This window comes from Neodiprion fabricii, chromosome 5 (genome assembly GCF_021155785.1).
Source record: "Neodiprion fabricii isolate iyNeoFabr1 chromosome 5, iyNeoFabr1.1, whole genome shotgun sequence".
In the NCBI taxonomy this organism is placed as follows: domain Eukaryota; kingdom Metazoa; phylum Arthropoda; class Insecta; order Hymenoptera; family Diprionidae; genus Neodiprion; species Neodiprion fabricii.
The window spans coordinates 21070520-21090919 of record NC_060243.1 but is presented as its reverse complement, the minus strand read 5'-3'; the positions used below and the strand labels follow the sequence as shown (position 1 = coordinate 21090919).

The following is a 20400-nucleotide window of genomic DNA, read 5'->3' as shown; positions in this document are numbered from 1 at the left end:
TCTGGTTGCAGTTATAACATCTAAGTAGTGTTTCAACGTTAAATATACAGGAGAAATAGAGAGAGAGAGAGAGAGTGAGAGAGAAATTCGGGAAGAAGCTGTCTTTGCACTGTCTTGGCGAGTTGTGTTTTCAAGAAGAATATAAATACCCCCGGGCAGTACGTATAATGCTGTAGTTAAGGAAACTTTCTTATGAGCATTTATGGAGCATTCCATGCTAACTCCTCCGTCGTCCAACTCTAACCATCTCAAGCGTGATTCATGCTATTTTTCGAGATCGTGTTCCAATTTGTTACCGAATTTTTTTATTTTTTGCTTATCACTGTCTCGACATTTGGAAATTATTTTCGAACTTTATTAATTCTTCGACTAAAAATACAAGTGCAAAGAAGTGCAATCTAAAATAATAATGCATGCATACATATTGTACGTTTTTATAAAAGTTTGGATAAACGCTGAAAACACAATGAAACAATCATAACAGCAAAAAATTAATGCAAATAAGCGCACTAGAAGCGCAAAAGCGCAGAAATGAAGTAACTAGCAAGTGAAAAAGCGCAGGAGGAGAAACAGGAAGAAAAACGAGGGCGAGGTAAAAACTCGAAAAGCTCGTGCGGAGTTTGTTTAATTCACTTCGTAAGACTGCAGACAGCGAGGGGAGGCTGGTGTCGTCGGTCTGTGTATTTGTGTATACATAGGTTATTCCTATATTGATTTATGCCACACGGGGTAAGAAACGCCGTGCTGTCTGTCGCTTTCCCGTCTTTCTTGATCCTCCGGAGCACCCACATACATATACAGGGGTGGATGGAGGGTGGAAAGACAGGAAAGAACCGAAACAGTCGAGGAAACAAAAAGAAAAATCTGGCCGAAAAACTTGATCTACAGATACAAAGAAGAATCGAAGTCAACTAGATTAAGAGATCTTAACTAATCCGCAATCCCCCCCCAGAGAATATATATATATATATATATATATATATATATATATATATATATATATATATATATATATATATATATATATATATATATATATATATATATATATATATATATACAGAAAAATGAAACGGATACTCAAAAATTGGACTTCAGGAAGATTCTTATAAATTTCAAAAATCTCTTTTACCTTATTTAATGTTTTGGTTTTCACTGTACGTACTACATGTCATGTGCAATCTGATGTTCTTTATATTTTTAAGTGTTTTGCAATGTTGGCAAAATATGCATGTAACGTGCATAGCGCCGGGCGGAAAAATTGGCGGCGGTTGCCGAACCGAATGCGACTGCCTCCCGTCCGCCTTTTATCTCCGTTCCGGTTGTTCGCCCCCATCCCGCAGCTTTCATCCCCTTCCCAACTCTTGTTATACGGCCGCCCACCCGGTCTGCCGCACTGCCGCTGACGTAACACGCTTCGAACCTCTGACGTCACGGGCAGTGGAGGGAACAGTTATATACATACATATGTGTATGTACGAAGTATATGTATATTATAATATGCTGACGCCGTCGCCGCTGCATCGGCTACACGCCGCAAATCCCAGGCACCTCCCCCTCAGGACCCCTGCGAGGTGTATGGATAATATAACCTACCCCCCATCAGGTTCCCAATTCGTCAAAGTTTAACATCGGGTTGATCATGCGCTTGTAAAAGCAATATCTAGCATGTTCCCGTACGTACTTCGAATCAAACTTTTGAAAATAATAGGCACGGTATGACAGAATATTCGGAGGATGGGGGGATAGCGTCCTGAGGAAAAACGGGCACCTGCGGCAAAATAGGATCCTAGAACAAAATGGGATCCCTGGAAAAGAATGGTAACCTGGGGCAAAACAGTCCTCACCCTCTCTGAAGGAATCGTACACCTTTTGTGCACGTGTCATTTACGGTTTACAACATTTTTTTTTTGTCGAAGGACCATTTGATCCCAGAGTTCACTTTTGACCCGTTTTCCATCTGCATGCAGCGCATGTTTTTCTTTGATTTTTTTAATATACTTCACTCGTGCAAGAAAAGAGAAAATGTGTAAGCATAGATATTCTTGTACATGTTTCGTATAAGAACAGAATTTCAGTTTTGATCATTCTTTCGCAGTGTTTTTCTGTTTTTTTTTTCTTTTTTTCCTTTTCATCATACTATTTCCTTCTTTCTTCATTTTCTCGACATCGCGTTTACATAAATACAAGACATGTATACCAACTTACCAATGTGTGATAACGGGAAAGATAAAACGAGTGAAAAATGGGTGGAAAAAGAGAACGGGATAGATTTAAAGAAAAACCAAAGAGAAGAGTGATATATACGTGGGGGAAAGGGGAATTTGTTTTGTCTACGCGAGAATATTTTGTTGTTTTAGGTTAAGCGAGCGTCTACATATGTATAACTACGTAATCTATGCTCAACGATGTGGGGGCAAAACATATTATGTAATACGTATAGGACATACATACACACCTATTTTACGTAAACCGATTTCTTTGCGCATTTTTTTTTTTTCATTTGTTTCAATTCTATTGTTTATATTTTTTTTTAATAAGACACAGAGAAATTACTGATAATAGAATGCACACTGCAAGTACTTACAATGTTTCCTCGTATAATAAATCACAATAACGATAACAAATTGTAAACAGCGGTGAAAACTATACCAAAAAAATTAACCACTCACCGTCCATGGATTTGTTATTTCAGATAATATGTCGATACCGATTGTTTTCTCATCACCAGATTGTGTCTAAGTAGTACATTGGTACTTATGTACAACATCAACTTATGTACATATATAAATGTGTAAATATCTTCTGCAAATTATAGATGCGGCATTGCTAATGCAGCGTCCAATAATGAAGAATCGATTGGCAATATAGATAGATAGGATACGGAACTTGCACTTCGGTTTATACCGTCTGGAGAATTTTCCCGCTACTTCATCTACTCCTTTTTCTTCCGCTTCCTCTTACTTTCCTGTCACAAGAGCTACAACGACGACGAATATGCCGCATCCAAATCAATCTTCATTATCGAAGCTCATCCCCCGAAGACTCACACGCGAAAGTAAATTTTACCGGCTACTTCCGCATGCTTGCCTTATACAGTGTTACACTGCGGATGTGCTTTAGTTAAAAGAGCGTGGCGCGGGAGGGAGGGGATGGGAGGAGGAGAAAATCCGAACCACGCGGATGTAAATATGAGTATGAATAACGTGGGCGATAGAAAATTGATGATATTATACGTGGAACAAGTTTAAAGAAAAATTTTGCTCGCCCTGTTTATCATCGTAAAAGATTCCCACGGAGTTTTTTAAAGGCCAATCAATGGTCGGCTTGGAACTATAAAACTGATTTTAACCGACGAATTCTACGTACAAAAAGACTATAACAAGCATTCCCTTAGACGGGTAATAAGCGAATAAAAACATTTCCTTCTTCTTCTTCTTATTTTTCCATCAGGGAGGTATTCAGTATTTTCCTTACTTTTTTTTTTTTTTTTATATTTATCTTTCCTTGCACATGTAGTCGTTATTGGGAACGAAGGGCCGCTATTCGCTTTGTGAAATCACTGAGCGCCCCTTCTGATTCACATTAATATAGATCAACACGAAATCGCTTGAAATCACTCGGTGAACCGACACTTAAAACCACATAAAATCACTCGCCATTGGCTGACGCAGATGCGTAATAGAAAATTACGATAATCAATGATACCACTGGAACCCAAATTTGGTCTGAATTTTCTTCATTTCGCGTACGTGTTCAACGCGCGAGGCTGTGTATTAAAAAATTCTAACCGCAGAACACTTGACGTCAGTGTACGCTCATGTATACATGTATAAAATTCATACTGTAACTTGTATACACTTTACGATGCGGAGATGCTATATAGGGATATATAACCAAAGGGACGTAGGGTTTTCTCAATATCATCAGATATCGTAGGTACTGCGATGCGTATACGCAGACATTATATGGTCGCATTCGAGAATGGAAGAGGGATTTTTTTATGACCACGTGTCGTGACACTTTTATTTTATGTTTACGGTGTGGGTGTACGCACATAACACAAGTCGCAACTGTGTAGACTAACTGGAATTTCAATTATTTTCTCATCTCATATTGTTTCGCCAACAGTGAACAGCAACATTTTGTCACAAGAGTGCCTTATCTCTCTCTCTCTCTCTCTCTCTCTCTCTCTCTCTCTCTCTTTCTCTTCATCTCCGTCCAAAAGTAAAAATTAAAACAAATGAAAACAGAGTAGAAACGAGAAAACTCGAAAATGTTTTTCAAGCGTTTCATATTTCTGGGTACAAAACTCGGGGCATCTAGACGTAACTGCGAGAGAAAGAGAGACAGAGAAAGTATAGAGCCCTGGATTTCTGGAGCAAGTCTCAAGCCTCTGCAGGCTGCGGGTATTATAAGTTATATACAGTTTCTGTAGGCCCGGACTAATTCCGGGAGAAAATCTATACAATGGTAGATAGATGTATTCCCACTTACCTCGAATAACCATTACGAGGATTGGAAGCCACAGAGAAAGTCATACCCGATACATGCTTCACAGAATTCATCATTCTCTAATACGTTATAGTACATCAAAAACCATTGGACACGTATTTTTTTCTACTTGATAATGTGGCTGTTCAAGGGGTAAAAACCACCCCTAAGGTTTGCAAAAAAAAATAAATGCAACCCCTGGGGACGAAAACAGCACCCATATTATCATCTCATGGTAGTGAATATTGTCAAATTGATTTTATCCATACATTTTACGTCTTTATCGAGAAATCGTAAGAATCGAATTTTGGGGTGGTTTTTGCACCTTGAACGGCTGGATTGGCACGTTGAAAACAGCCGTGTGTAATGTTTCTTGATGCTCTACGAAATGTCACAGAATAAAGAAAATCAGTGAGGTACGCTTCGGGTACTCTCCTTGTGATTGACGAAGGAGGCGAAAAGTATCCACTATCCATATGTGAAAACCGTTTGTCTCGTTTTGGTTCAAGGTGCAGAGCTGTGGATCGGAGAGCTTCCCGTCGGCCCCAGGAGTGGCCCAGGGGTTACCCTGGGGAGCCGATAACGCGAGCCCTGAACGAAGGTGGCTCGTAGCTGAATGAGGCAGACGCTATGAACGCCAGCGTCAACGTCGAGAGGAACTCCTGGCGGCTACCTCCCGACGAGACCGTCCAGGTCGCCGATCCCCGGTCAAAGTCTGCCCAGGTAAAAGAGGTAATCAATCGCCGGCTTTTCTCTTCTCGATGTTTCGTCGTTATATTCGTTCGTTCGTCCGCTCGTTCGGTCGTCAGTGTTTCGTATATTCAGTAAATCCCGGTTCACGCACTCACAGATTTCACCTACACATCCATCAGGGCATGCTCGCACCTCCCACTCACCGTATCCAAGCACTGTTTGACACTAATTGCCCGTGTATGTGCCTCGGTGTATGTATGTGTCTCTATCTAATCAAGACGAATCACTCACACGATCGCTCACTGAATCGCTCATTTGACAATAAGTTCAGGAGCAGTAAAATTACGATCACGATGACGAAGATGAAAAACCTTGAACTGATTCACTTGGTCTTGAAAACCCGGTCGAAAGACTTATCTGAGTAGCACCGTGATGGATTTCACTTCGTTTCAAGAAGATTCAAATTATTACAGAAAAAAACAACAAACTAAGATGAGAACGAATATGAAGAACCCGAAGAAACACTGATTTACTAAAGTTTTCAAAGCGATCGAAAATTGTTAATGATTACCGATTAGTACTCTGTGAACTTGCATGTAAGTCGTAGAAGATCGAGTAGAAAACGATGCAAAAAAGAGATGACAAATAAAAAAAGAAAGAACAGCTGTTTCAACAAAATTGTACAAGGACTGAGAGAACTTCACTGTTCGCTGATCATTCTCAGCGGATTCAAACGGATGAAAGAAAATGATGATAAGGAAGAAAACGAACTTAAATGATGATGATTTTAAGTGAAGTGAAGTGAAGTTTTAGAAAGTTTCCGAAATCTACCGAAGATATTACTGATTACTAATTAAACTTCTACCACATTGGCTATGGATTTAAAAGAATTGAATGAGAAAAATAAGGAAGCAAAAAACGATGAACCACCGAAAAATTTCATACGGATAATGTTCAATGACGATGGTTGTCAATAATACAGGTCTGCGGATTAAAATACGATACAGATATGCCTGACTGGAACACGGGAAAGCAAATTAAATTGTAAATCAATGATTGCGTCGAACGTTAAACAAAAGGTTGTCAAGATGGTATGCAGGGAAGAGAGCGTGAGACTGAGGCAAATCCGTCCTCGCGCTGGTCTAATGCACGGAATCGATACTGGCGAACGACACTGCGGATAAACCATAGCGTGGGGCTTTTGGTTGCGAGGGTTTGCGTCGCGGTGAGACCGAGCGTCGAGTGAATAGAAGAAAAAGAAAGTGTCGGTCGTCAAAATCGTCCTGAGAATATAAAGGGAGTCTTTTGAACGAAGGGTGTAGCCAATACCTCGTTTATAACTGTTTCGAACGATCATCCCGAGGCTGGGGCTTGAGATCCTGCATTTTGCGGCAGAGTTGAGGAGTCTTTTGGAGTCTAAAACCTTAACGATCCTCGAGAGCAATTGACGAAAAGTAATAAATATCACGGCTCTTCCTCGCCTCACGTTTTGATCCTTCTCACGGTAATTCGAGCAAGTTCACGGCCGGTTGTCACTCTCTAATTCTCCTTACTGGTATAATTCATTATTCTAACGTGGCGCAAATCTATTCCAGGGATAGTAGACTGGTGCAGACTAGGTTTCCTGGTGGATCTAGTCGTAGTAGAGTTCCTCGCAGGCACACAACGTAAATTCGTAACTCGATTACCACCTGATAGCAACAGCCTCCTCCTACTTCTCCTTCTCCTCCACCTCCTACACTCCCATTCTCGAGGGTGGGACGAGGAAATAAACACCAGTCCAGCTTAGCTGCAGACCACAGCGTAGTCACAGACCAGACTGACAGAATCGCGTCCTCGATTGCCAAAGTGAGGGTGAACAAGTTTTCCTTTTCTCTTTGGAAATCCAAACAAAATATCATCTCCACACTTCAGAAGTCACGCTATATTCATATCTGTCTTTGGCTTGCAAAATGGCCTTTTGCAACGCCGTCTGCAACTGGGTAGGTAAGAGGCTGATTTTTGTAAATATCAATTCACCTTCTCTGATTTCGATTGTCCTCAGTCAGTATTCTAGAGAAGGTTGCGCATTTGTGTTTAGTTTGTCAGACGTGACCTTGCACTGTACGGTTTCCAACTGGAGGTGTCAATCCACCCAGCTTTGTATATATTTCTGTCACAATCTGATTATAATTAACAAGAGGAAAAAGTACTTCATTTTGTCACCAAAATCAAGTTTGTGAGCGACGATAAGTTTAGTTTAAGATTTTTTTTGTATAATCAAAAAGTGGGAGTGAATTTTTATTTTACAATAGAGGAAATTAAGAACAGTGGCATTTTATAAGAACTGGAAGAATAGAAAAAGAAATATAATAAGAATATCATGAGGAGAAAACACTGGTAGTATAGGAGAAGTGGAAAATAAATTTAAAAAAAGAGGTTGAAGGAGGGTGCAATATTTAAAGGGTGATAAACAAGTCGTTGGAAAACGATTACCGCGTCTGATGCTGGCCAATCAGAGATCGTTACTTCCAGAGGAAGTCAATCATTTGTCAATTTATAACTTCGGTTCAAGGTTCAAGGCAACGTCTGTGTATGCACGTGTGTCTATATATATATATATATATCTGGAGATACATATATATATATTCGTGTAAAAGATGAGTCTTGAGAAGTAAAACACGTAGATATGATTTCAGCGTGTGCCACAAGAAATGCGGCATGGCAGATCTTCATCAGTGAACTTGAACGTTTTTCTTAATTTCGTTCTTGATTTTTTGTCTCATTCTTCGATTTTGGTTTGTTTCCTTCTTGTCGACTCATGAGCATCAATCACATATACGACGAGGGTGAGATTCGATGCTAATATATTTTACTCTGCCAATCTGCGGACTGCTGGTAATTGACATTATTTTTCTAGACCTGACGATAATAGCTAGAACGGTTTCGTTGGAGCCTTGAAATAAAGAATCCGACTTCAACCGTCAAGGCGTCTGACAATATTTTTAGAACTATTCAACGTATACACCTCGCTGAATAAACATCGTTGCAGAACAGCACCAGAGCTGACTCTATCAACCGCGTACACTGTGGCTATCGTAAAAACGTTTTATTTTTTAATTTAACGACCGAGTAGTGAGGTTTACAATTCGCGTCAATCAAAGATTTCGCATGGCGCTAATACAGGGAAAAAATATATACGTATAATAATAATAAATAGCAAAAATTAGAGCAACGAGATTAGGAATAAGAAAACAACATGTACAACACCCGTCAGTTACTTCGTAGAGCAGAATATAAAAAATAAAAAATCTTTTTACCGTATCGCGTTTCGCACTCTTTCCCACCACCGAAGCTCATTGTAGAGTATCTCCAGATGTACCCATCGACCACTATCGTCAGTTTTACACCAACATTCGCTTCTATCATACCGTGAACACTGTCGCTTTTCAATTGACTTATTAAAGTTAGTTTTCATCCATCGTCTAATCACCAAAGTGAATGAACAATATTTAAACCTGACACAATGGGAAAATTGCTGGCAAACTAAATTCACCAAAGTACATACCACGTTCGACACGAGCACGGAACATGCATGGAACGAGTTCTTAGGATGTCTGCACCTTGCGAAAACTTTTACTAGGATGGTGGTAATAATTCGTGATTTGATTTTGGCGGGAGTATTTCACTCACGTTGGAAGAACTCCGCGTTGTTTTCGTTCTATATCTGCATGCTCGATGCCTAGCAAAGCTTTAACTCGATCTTGAGCTCCTCGTGGACCGTCCAATGCCGGACAGTTCCGGGGTGAAGATGTTACGCCTTTTTCTTCCTCTAGGAATCTGACCATGTTTCAGGACCTGACTTACGCCGAGGGCGGGCACAACTGGAGGAGCATCGTTTTCTCTCTGCTGGTTATCGGCTTCGTCATAGCAGGCATCGTAACCGCCATTTATCTCCTCGGGTAAGCCAAATAGCTCGTCATTCCTTATGTAGAAAGCACCAAGGTGATGTTGAATCGCGCGTTCGATCATGCTTCAGATTGATCAATTGTCTCAGTTTCTCCGAAGCCACAGTGTGAAGAGAGTGTTCGTTGGACTTGGAAGACCATTGCCAGAGGCTTTGGCGGAAGAATCAAGACTCCCGATAACCAATTCCAAACTCTCGTCACTCCGCGGTGGTCTAATTGACTTTTTTTTATACAAACTAGGTACGTTGACGAACTTCTTTACTGGAGCGGGAAGCGTTTGACACTAGAAGAGTGCCTGCGCGGTGATTTGACGCCACACCGTCTACCGCCAGCCTGGTTGTCGCACGACAAGTTTGTCTTCCAAGCGGACGACGGTTCCCTGGCGCTTCTGGACACCTCAAACAACTCCGTGTCGCTATTGGTCTCGAATCACACCCTCGTAAGTTAGGTTAGGGTTTATACACGCGGTTGTTCGGTATATGTCCGGATACACGCGCATGTCTGAAAGGTTTGAAGTGACCAAAAAACCGAGAACTCATGCCACGTGCCAACACGCTATTCCATATGCTGAGGACCTTATACCAGGGCCAGCTCAAACTCGCGGAGCATCATCGATCCGCGCGGTGATCACCGGGGTGCGGCGCCCTCGGCACCGCTCCAGTCCACTCCGCACCTCGGTGCGCTTTTCGGTAGACGCACAAATACACACCCATGTACATTATATGTACATCTATTTCGGTAAGGACGTAAAATCGAAAAGAAAAGTCAAATAGTCGCAATATCCAGAATAACCTTTTCTCGTGATTGCTGCTGCGGAGCTTTGCGAGTATAAATTAAACCAACTCCCTCACCCATCCGCTGCCCCACCAGGACTACACTGATATTATCCGATTTGCATTCTATCTTGACCAATTCCAGAGGCAGCTCAATGTTCAAGGCTACCAGTGCAGCTCTGACCTTCGTTATGTGCTGTTCAAGCACAATGTCAAACCGGTGAGTACGTCAATGACGGTAAAAATCGCACTATCTTTATCGGTATTAATTTTAGAACAACGGGGAAGGGGGCCTGGATAATTAATATATCCCACTTCAACTAGCATTGCGCATATGCGCTAATCTATCTTTCTAACCATATATAACAACGACTGCAGGCTTCTGCAATATATTAAACGGGCCTCGTGCCCGTACACCCATCCGGGCTGGGAGGTGGGTAGGTACCACGTTCAATCGACCGTGATAAATACATATACTCTATATACGGGGCTCAGGTTATGTAATAGTTTGAGAAAAGTTTCGCGTTAGTTCCCCTCTCCTACCACCGATAACCCGCGGTAGGCACTCTGCTTATACCGCGGGTGGCTAATTTTTACTCACTTTTTTATTATTCCCATTCATCTTCCTTTTTTTCCTCCAGCTCGGTTTGCTTTTTCAGTTTTGTTTATCGGATTTTCTCTTTCTCTCTCTCTCTCGCTCTCACTCTCCCTCTCTCTCTTTCTGGCCGGTAGAAAAAGTTAGGCGGTTCCGCGCTAATTAAAAGCAAAACTTTGAATCCTATATTTTTAGAAACTAATACCCCTCGAATCTTCTCTCTCTTTCTCCCTCTTTCTCTCTATTCCTCGGCTGCTGCTGAATTCTGGCACCCGAAAAATTGATTGCCCGCTTCTTCTAACAGCTTCTGATCACGCGAGCGGGAAAGAATACTCATCAACCTCTCAGCGTATAGATGTACAATGTACATACCTATAATGCATATACTGTATGAAATACGTGTATAATATACCTACGCAGAACAGTTGGGAATAAATATATGAATCACAGTATCGCGGAAATTTGTGATTATCGTAACATGAGCTTCAGCAATAAGTTATTTAAAAAAGTGAACCGAAGAAGTATTTTTCCGTTCTGGTTTTCGCTTGACTTATAAATGATAGAGTTGAAAATCTACACCCTGAGCTATCGGAAGGGTTGACTACTTATAAAGAGACAGAAAACGAGGAGGGGAGACATAGAAAGAATGAGAGTTTGTTTTCCTTCCAAAGTGTTCGATTAATTTGTTGGCCATTGACTCGGGGGCGAAGTATAGTAGTAGGTATATATAACCACGTATCTTTAGATAACGTGACCTCCGTTCCCGAGTAAACAGATGTTGATGATGTCTTACATAGAGGCACAGTCGTAGGTATGGGTATTCATATAATGGACGGAATTCAAAGAAATATTATGGAGAATTATAAAGATAATTCAGATCATTCGGCGAAATAGGGCATGAACATATTTATCCCGAATTTGGTTATACCCACCTAGGTTTGTTTGGACTAATGCCGTCTTTTCACTACCCAGCCTTGCTTTTCTTTCTTGACTGATTTTTTTTTCCGGTCCCGCAGGTCTTTCGACACAGCTTCACCGCACATTACACTGTTTACGACGTCACCAACGAGTGAGTAACTCAGTGATAATGAAATCTATAGGTTTACTTTTCACCACACTTTTCAATACCATGTTCAATTCAGTCGAGTTTTCTCGAAGATAACTACTCCATACTTTTTCGTCAGTTTTTTCAACTTTTTTTTTCGTGGAATCATTATTATTCTCCATTTTCCCAACTCACACCATTCGTTAATATTGTGTTCTACTTCTTCCTCATTTTCCCTACCAGTTTCAACACTTTCTATGGTATTAATTTTATTTTATTCATGGAAAGTCTGAACATCTTTATGTTATTCTTCTTCAACCTTTATATTAACGAAAACATTCTTTACGAAGGTGATTTCTTCTCATCACTTCCTGATTAAGAATATCTTCAAGTGCAATACACCGACCTTGACTTTTTAATCTGTCGCTCCAGCCACCACACGCCTTTACGTCTCAACACGTCGCCAAGAGTGCAGCAAACGAGGTTGCAGTTCGCGGCTTGGCTCGGTAACACGACATCATTGTTGATGATATCGGACAACGACATATACTTAAGAGCGACGCCGTCGGCGGGCGAGGACACGCGTCTGACGGACACTGGGATACCCGGTGTTGTTTACAACGGAGTTCCGGACTGGCTCTACCAGGAGGAGGTGCTGCCGAGGTCAGAAGTCGTCTGGCCGAGTCCGAGTGGGTCCCACATCCTCTTCGCATCGTTCAACGATACCAGGGTATCGGCCTTCCAATTTCCCTGGTTTGGAACTCCCGTTGGTCAGGACGGTGTTGACGCTGGCCCCCTCTCGTCGTCCAGACAAAGGACTTTCCCCCCCTCGAGGTCTGTCCGATATCCCACGCCTGGATCGCCCAATCCTGAAGTCGACCTCTGGCTCGTCGACCTCGCCAACGCAACTGCCATGAACGGTACCAACACCACAGTCGCCAGAACGAGGCTGAAACCTCCGCCGATCTTTGACGGACAGTAAGCATTAGGGTGATGATGAAGTTGAATTTGATAAAATTCGTTTAAGAGGTACCATTTATGAGTGGAACAGGTCAATCGTCAATTTTCAGGATACTCTTCAGGATTTCCAAACAGTTTCGCACGAGTCCAAAACCCTATAGTCGAGGAATTACTACAAAACAAATGACATTTCCTTATCTTGAAAATTGTTTCACCAATTTGAGAGTGTCAAGGGCACGTTCTTGAGGCACTTTCACCTTTCTTCTTTTCACTTTGTCAAGCATCACTATAAATTTCAGGGAATACTACCTTATATCGGCTGGCTGGGTCGGGAACGACGCGACGCAAATATCTGTGGTGTGGATGACGCGATCCCAGAATCTCTCAGTAGTGTCGGGATGTCATGCACCGAGTTGGAACTGCGAGGAGACGCACTCAGAGCGAGCGCCGGAAGGGCAGTGGTTAGACGCTCAACCACATCCGGTTTTCGCCCCGGATGGTGACAGCTTCCTGCTTCTAGCCGCTGTCCAGGAGGGTAGTCAGGAACACTTCACACACATTAAACACGTGACTCTGACCCAGCAGAGGATAGCCGTTATATCCCACGGCCGTTACGAGGTGCGTATAGGGTTACACGGCTTTGCCTCGCGCCGAATCCTCAAATTCTCACCCATGCAAATTATTTCAGGTCAGCAAAATCCTCGCCTGGGACACTCAGGCTCATCTTGTCTACTACTTGGGAACGCGTGAGCGGCGGCCAGGTCAGAGGCATCTTTACGTTGTTCAGGACCCGACAACGGAAGAACCGAGGCGGCTGGAACCGCTTTGCGTAACATGCGATCTCGGTGGTGTTTTGTGGAGCAGTAGGTTAGTCAAGGAAGACCTAGAAAAGCTTGTCTTCGTCATTTTGCTCAGTCTATTAACCTCATTTGTCATTTTATCAGACTTTACTACACCAACTGCACACACTTCGGAGGCTCTGTTAGCCCATTCTCAGAGAGCGGTGGCCAGGGGTTTTACGTCCTGCACTGCGAGGGTCCCGGGCTTCCATTGGCCGGTGTTCACTCGGTCATAACCCACAAAATGGTCAGGGTGCTTTACGACACCAGGGTACAACGGGCAGATAAGCTATCACAACTCGCACTGCCGACACGTAAGAGTTTCGAGGTTAGTCTTGCGTCCGTTACTAATCAGATAACCAGTTGTTCGCAATTGGTTCTAAGCGCGTTTCGAATACTAATCTCAATCTCTGAAGAGTTTGCGATGATTCAATTCCGCAAGAAACGAGCATGCACTGTTGTTGCTCAACATTCACTGATCAATCTCGAATGACAAAATTTATCCATCATCTTTCATGTGGCGGTTGAAAATAACTAATCCTTCTTTCTCTGTTCAGATCCCACTTCCCCAAGGCTGGAAAGCGCAGGTCCAGTTGCTGCTGCCTCCATCATGGCGAGAGGAGCTTCGGGACGCAGCATTTCCTGTGTTGGTGGAAGTGAATGGTCGACCAGGTAGCGAGGCAGTGACCGATAGGTTCGGTATAGACTGGGGGACGTACATGTCCAGCCACAACGACGTGGTCTACGTTAGACTCGATGTCCGAGGTGCCAGGGGTCAAGGAAAGCGAGCTTTGTTCAGGAGGATCGGTGGCGTTGAGGTCCAGGACCAGCTCACCGTCCTCAGGCACCTTCTCGACACCTTCAAGTACCTCGATGAGACCAGAGTCGGAGTCTGGGGCTGGGGTTATGGCGGATATGTCACTGCCATGGTCCTTGGTAGCCAGCAAAACGTGTTCAAATGCGGAGTCGCGGTCAGCCCTATAGCCGACTGGCTCTACTACAGTGAGTTCATAGCCTGAAGACAGCGCTCCGCTTGTCAATAACGGTGAAATAAAGAGCATGAAACGTTCGAGTCGATCGCACGCAAATTTCACAGTTCTCATCTCTGTTTCATATAAATTGACAGTGATGAACATTAGGAAAAATATTCCTCACCTTGAACTGACTCACGTCCACGCTTGAAAAATAGTTTTACCCTGTCTATTAACATAAAACATCTCTCAATTCACCCTAGATCGAGTTTTTGTAACTTGGAAATCGACCACACTGGGTTTCCGTAGTTTGTAGCTTGTTTTAACTTGTATTGTCAATGAAGAACCACAGGAAAATTCCTGTTTAGCATAAACTCACTCGGTTTCGTGTTTGGATAAGCATTGCACTCTGTTCATCAATAAATAGTACTGTCAATTTCATCACTGAACAATGTGGACCACTGATTCCGGTTCTTTTCAGATTCCGCCTTTACGGAACGAGTCCTTGGCGCACCTTCCGAAAATTACAAAGGTTACGTCGAGGCTGATCTCACTCAGAGGGCCCGACTGGTCCCGAGTCACAGTCTCTACCTTCTCCATGGTTTGGCTGACCTCACTGCTCCTTACACACACGGCGTTGCATTTGCTAAAGCTTTGGCAGAGGCTGGAGTGATCTTCAGGTATCAGGTGAGCGAACTTTCTGCTGTTTTCTATCGTTTTACAGTGCCTTACATACGGCTGAAATTCCCCCCCTCCTCAAATCCCGCAAAAATCGTCTCACAAGTGTTTCTGAAAATATTGTATGCAATTTTACTAAACGATTTACATATACACAGGAGATTTTGCGACAAAAAACCTTATCAGCAGGGCACGGTTCAGGTTTATCTTCTTCGTTTCACCATCTTCGCATTTTTGTTCATTCTTTTCACGCCGGTGACAGTAATTTTCACGCCGCTCCTCGTGTTCATAATAATTTTATTCAAATTCTTCGTGGTCTGGATATTTGCTTGGCATTGTCCTTGCGGCTTTACCATACAAGGTTAGATTTTCGTCTACCTTCTATCCTGCGATTTCATTCTCTTCGTATTTTTTTTTTTCAAATGCTTCATCATCAGACGTGAATTTCAGAGTTACGCGGACGAGGATCACGAGTTGACTGGAGTAATCGAGCACGCCTACCGTTCCATGGAGGACTTTCTCGCCGAGTGCCTCACCCTCGAGCCCTCCTAGTGCCTGAGGTTAATTTCCCTCTTTACCACGGTGGCGTACGAAGAAAAGGCCTACCTATCTACCTAAGTCATAGAGCTGTATTAGCCAAATACCCGGAGGCTAATAGTTAGCATATACATGTATGTATATATATATCTATACAGCTGCGAATGGAGCAACGACAAAAAGAAAAAATAAGTGAGAGAGAAAATATTTCTTTCTTTTTTAAAAAAATACTTTTTCCATTCTTTCTCTCTTTCTATCTCTCCCGCTCCAGCACTAAACTATCGACCCTCCACGACCCGTCGACGATTTTCATTCATAATGGTAAATTCCCCGGAAATTAAACTAATTGTTGAACGGAAGAGAATAGGAAATATGAATTTGCGAGTGAATATTAAAATGAACGATCTTAACGATCGATTTAACCACTCTATACATGATAAATAATTCATTAGATTGTTCTTACGAGATAACAAATTATTATATGATAAAATTGCGAATATTTCCATTTCACATTATTTGTATCCTCGAGGCACATTATAGTATGGCAATTCGTATATACGTACATATATACATTAAATTGTATATATCTATATATATATGTATATACGGGTTTGTATAATATCTGTAAGGCCGAATCGGCATTCGTATTATATAGATATACCTTACATGTAATTATTAAACTTGAAAGCTGTTATTCACTGAATCGACATTTCTGCCCCATCCTTTTCCCGCAGCTCACAATTATCCCCGACATGTATAATATACGTCTGAATTTTAAGCGAAGCAAAAGGAAAAAACAAGGCAGGTAGCAAAGAAAGATGAAGTTTAAAACAAGGAAAAATTTCTCATCGGTCGGCGTCGTCAATTTTACCTTCGTATAAAAATTAAAAATCCTCAGCTCCTCTACCTGGTCATTATCGTTATGATTACTGTTATTATTATTACTATTATTATTAGTATTATCATTATGCAGGTATAATATAAGAAAAACTGTGTTGTATAGCTTCGCGCCTACATAGTCTGTATATGTACAGTAATGTTATATATTATTATTATTGTAATAAAAATTCCACGTAGGGTTTAATGCATATTGTATAAATAATTGTAAAAAAACAACGGGAAAACAACACGAAGAAAAAAAAAAAAAAACACAAGACAAAAAATAATTAATATTAAAACAATACGCATAATATCTATATGTTTTTGTATACGTATATACTACGCATGTATATATATGCGTAGTATATACATATATATAAATACATACAGGGTACCTGTAAATTCTTATTTTTATTTTCCCTAAATTCATCTTTTCGAAGAAGAAAACGAACTTACACGTGAATGTAAGATTTATGTTATTTTAAACTTTATATAAACCTTTGACTGCATCCGTTCGTTTGATTTCAGTTTCTTCGTTTAGTTTTACAATTTTCACACTCGTGTAACTTGTCATGATTTTTTTTTCTCGACACTTGTGTTCTAATTTCCGTTATTTCTGCTGATTCTTCTTTTTTTTTTTTACTGCTAGTTTTTCCGTCTCCGAAACTTGGGATACCCTGTATACAATTTTGAGAATTATCACGCTATGAAAAACAGTTTTCTCTACCCTCAGGAACTCCCCTGGATATATGTGAATAGTGAAATCTTGGCCTCCCTTACACCCTGCTTCCCTTTGTCTTTATCGAGTTTGCGATAACCGCTAGATTGAATCTGAGTAAATAAACGTCTTGAAGACGTCTTCGATACTGATTTTTGATTAGAAAAAATTTTTTCTTTCAATATTTTTATCCCTACTCTGCCATCTTTGTCAGAATGACTTTCAAATCTTATTCTTCGCGTATCTTTACATTAATATATTACTCTTTTTTCTTCAGCCACTAAAGTTTTTCGTCATTGGTATTACAAAAATTTTCGTTCATCTTTAACGTTTCAAGACGTCTTACTTAAACCCCGAAAAAATATGTCTTCTGAACGATTGTTATTCATCATCATCGATGATATTGTATGTATTTTTTCTTTGTTCCATTTTTGAGGACAAGATAAAAGAAAAAACTTTCAAAATGGAACGTTTTGATTATTTTTTAAAATTCTTTCTCCGTCTTCATATTTGCAAAATCCGTTTTTTCGACTTTTCAACCTTCTTCTTTTCTGTGGTTTCCATAATTCCTCACGTTCTTCTCGTGTATGATTCACTTTAAACATTTACCAGATTATATTCTGGGTTTCTTTATTACCCCTCAAGGTTCGATCTTCTTTCAATTTTGCGATTTTTATTTTTTCATCTTCTCTTTCGGGCGGATTAAACGGCGACGCCACGCTATAACGCTGCTTTCGTAATATATAATAATTGTATAAACACATATTAATTAAAATTATAAGCAGCCTCTACATAATTATGCCGACAATCAAGGCTAGTGCAACTAATCAAACAATAAATAAGAACTAGCTGAGGACAATTAAATTTAAAAACATACTAAATTAAATAGAAAATATTGAATAAACTTGACGAGAGAAAGAGATATACATATATATATACATAATTTATATGTATAAAAAAAAAAAATATATATATATATACTACAGCAGTTATATATTCTTGTCAAGAGTCACATTATTACAATATTTAAATTGATTGAGATCCATGTATTATTGATTGTTCACGAATTGTTGTGTCTAGATTAATGAAAATTTTCGAATTTGTTTCTTTACTTCTTGTTTCCGCTGTTTGCCATGAAACGTGTTTATAGTACTTAAAAATATCATGTCTGTCGTGAGTGGCGAACGAATCGGGGTTAGAAAAAGGAAAAAAATATTGGAAAGAAAATTGCATACCTAGTTGAAAAAAAAAAAAATCAACCACAATACTAAGAAGAAATTAATAAAATTAGGGAATGAAATATTGATTCGAAACTAAATTGAGTACGATAGATTTCAAGGTGAACAACGAACAAGAATTTCAAAATTAACCGATATATCAGATGTTCGTTGAAAAATTTGAGTACTGGTTTCAATCTGTTATAATTTGTGTACAAAAATTTCGTCAATTTATTGTCACATTATTGACAGCAACCATGTTATAATTGCAAGAAGATTTTTCAAAAAGTGTATAGAAGCGCTTGTATAACGTGAATCAGCTATGTGCATGACAGCTACGAGCGGTATAGGACTAATGGTTAATTGATACATGCAAAAAAAGAAAAAAATACTTTCCAATACAAATGAGGAAAAAAAGAAACAAGGATAAGCACCTTGAAAATTCCGGACGGACGCGCGCAACGCATCAAAGTCGATAATTTCAATCATTCATAACGGCATAATGAAAACGACGAATTTAACAGTAAGTGAATTGTTAGAATTGTGATTCAGTGAAATGAACTGTAATAGTAAAATGTATACAACAATAATTTCGTCAGCATAATAATAATTTTAACGCGCGAAATTCTGACAGAAAGAAAAGGAACTTTAAAATAAGATGAACCGTGAACCTGATTCATAACAGTATGATTACCATTAATTAATATTACTATTATTCTTCTCATTATTGTCACGATTATTATTATTATTATTATTATTATTATTATTATTATTATTATTATTATTATTATTATTATTATTATGCTTATTATTATTCTTGTTGTACATAGATGTATAATGTTAAACTAATTATTGCCTTATTATATTACCTGTTCATATGTAATACATATTACACATACATTAGATAAACATAAAAATATGCAAGTCCGGGATGACCGCGTGAGTCCGGAAATCGAGGTATATATTCGACTTGTACTGGTTAAATAGCGTTGAGATGATAATTCGGTAGCGAAAAAGCGACGAAGGATAAATATCGAACGAAAGAAGTGAGAAACACGCGAAGGGTAGGAGTATAGAAAGGTAAAGAAAAAAAATTAAGGGTTATTACATTCTCGCCTTTGAACTGAAGCCTGAATTCCCCAGAAGCAACTACAATCAATTATTAACTATAAATATTAACACAACAAATTGACTATTAATTAATCAATCAATCAATTGATCCATTAGTTAACAACATGAATGTAGATATTTACTAACGTTAACAATAAGAACAATAACAATAATTATAATATTCATGTGATAAGCATGAGAAATTCAATAATAATAATAATAATGATGATAATGATGATAACAATAACAATAACAATAATAATAATAATAATAATTCTAATAATGATGATGATAACATTCAATAAATTATTACAATACCGTTAATCAATAATCAATAATAATAATAATGATACTAACAGTAAAAATAATAATTATTGGAAGGGAAGAAACAATAATGCATGATAATGATGAAAATGATATTGTTAATAAAAAATTGTGAGCTATTAAAGAACATAAATGAAGAAATAAAAATGAGAAAGAATCTTTGTAGCAGCGCATAGAATTGGTTTACTGTAATAACATATGATAGCTGTTGGTAAAATGTGTTTCCTTTGCTAGGCTATATACATATGTATGTATACATTAGAGCGGTCCTTATTTCGGGATCGGACAAATTTTCATTGGACGCCCCCCAGATATATTCCTAATTGTTAAAAAAAATCTGTGTAAAGTTCAAGTTCAAGCCTTTACGTCAACGGGAACACGTGCCTTTAAGCTCCGAAAGTTTTGAATGTAAAATGCATGTAGTTTTTTTAGGCAGTTGTTTCATTTTGTATGACCGATTTGAAACTTGGCAGAGCTGTTGCTGATTATGATAGGAACAAACCTGGAAAATTTCGATATTTTGTAATTAATTTCCCGAACACGAAAAAGAAATATATTATAAAATTATGATAAAATTTTGATATACTAAGGATTTGTTCGTATCATTATAAGCAACAACT

General features: G+C 39.6%; 1 protein-coding gene across 9 annotated transcripts in view; it reads left to right on the top strand.

Annotated features, from left to right (window-relative positions):
* LOC124182454 (inactive dipeptidyl peptidase 10) overlaps window positions 1-16226 on the top strand; it is a 39903-nt gene extending 23677 nt beyond the window's left edge. For 6 of the 9 annotated variants that reach the window (XM_046569754.1, XM_046569756.1, XM_046569755.1 and 3 more), the window contains 12 exons: window positions 5004-5226; window positions 9022-9128; window positions 9375-9573; window positions 10053-10127; window positions 11519-11571; window positions 11980-12525; window positions 12807-13125; window positions 13196-13374; window positions 13452-13674; window positions 13904-14348; window positions 14799-15004; window positions 15446-16226. In XM_046569754.1, the coding sequence (XP_046425710.1) occupies window positions 5125-5226; window positions 9022-9128; window positions 9375-9573; window positions 10053-10127; window positions 11519-11571; window positions 11980-12525; window positions 12807-13125; window positions 13196-13374; window positions 13452-13674; window positions 13904-14348; window positions 14799-15004; window positions 15446-15547 (2556 nt within the window). In that variant the 5' untranslated portion in view covers window positions 5004-5124 and the 3' untranslated portion in view covers window positions 15548-16226. Of the gene's footprint in view, window positions 1-5003; window positions 5227-6949; window positions 7170-8538; window positions 8817-9021; window positions 9129-9374; window positions 9574-10052; window positions 10128-11518; window positions 11572-11979; window positions 12526-12806; window positions 13126-13195; window positions 13375-13451; window positions 13675-13903; window positions 14349-14798; window positions 15005-15445 lie in introns of those variants that run through there. The other 3 variants (XM_046569757.1, XM_046569758.1, XM_046569759.1) reach the window with 3 other exon arrangements.
* The last annotated feature ends 4174 nt before the right edge of the window (window positions 16227-20400 follow it).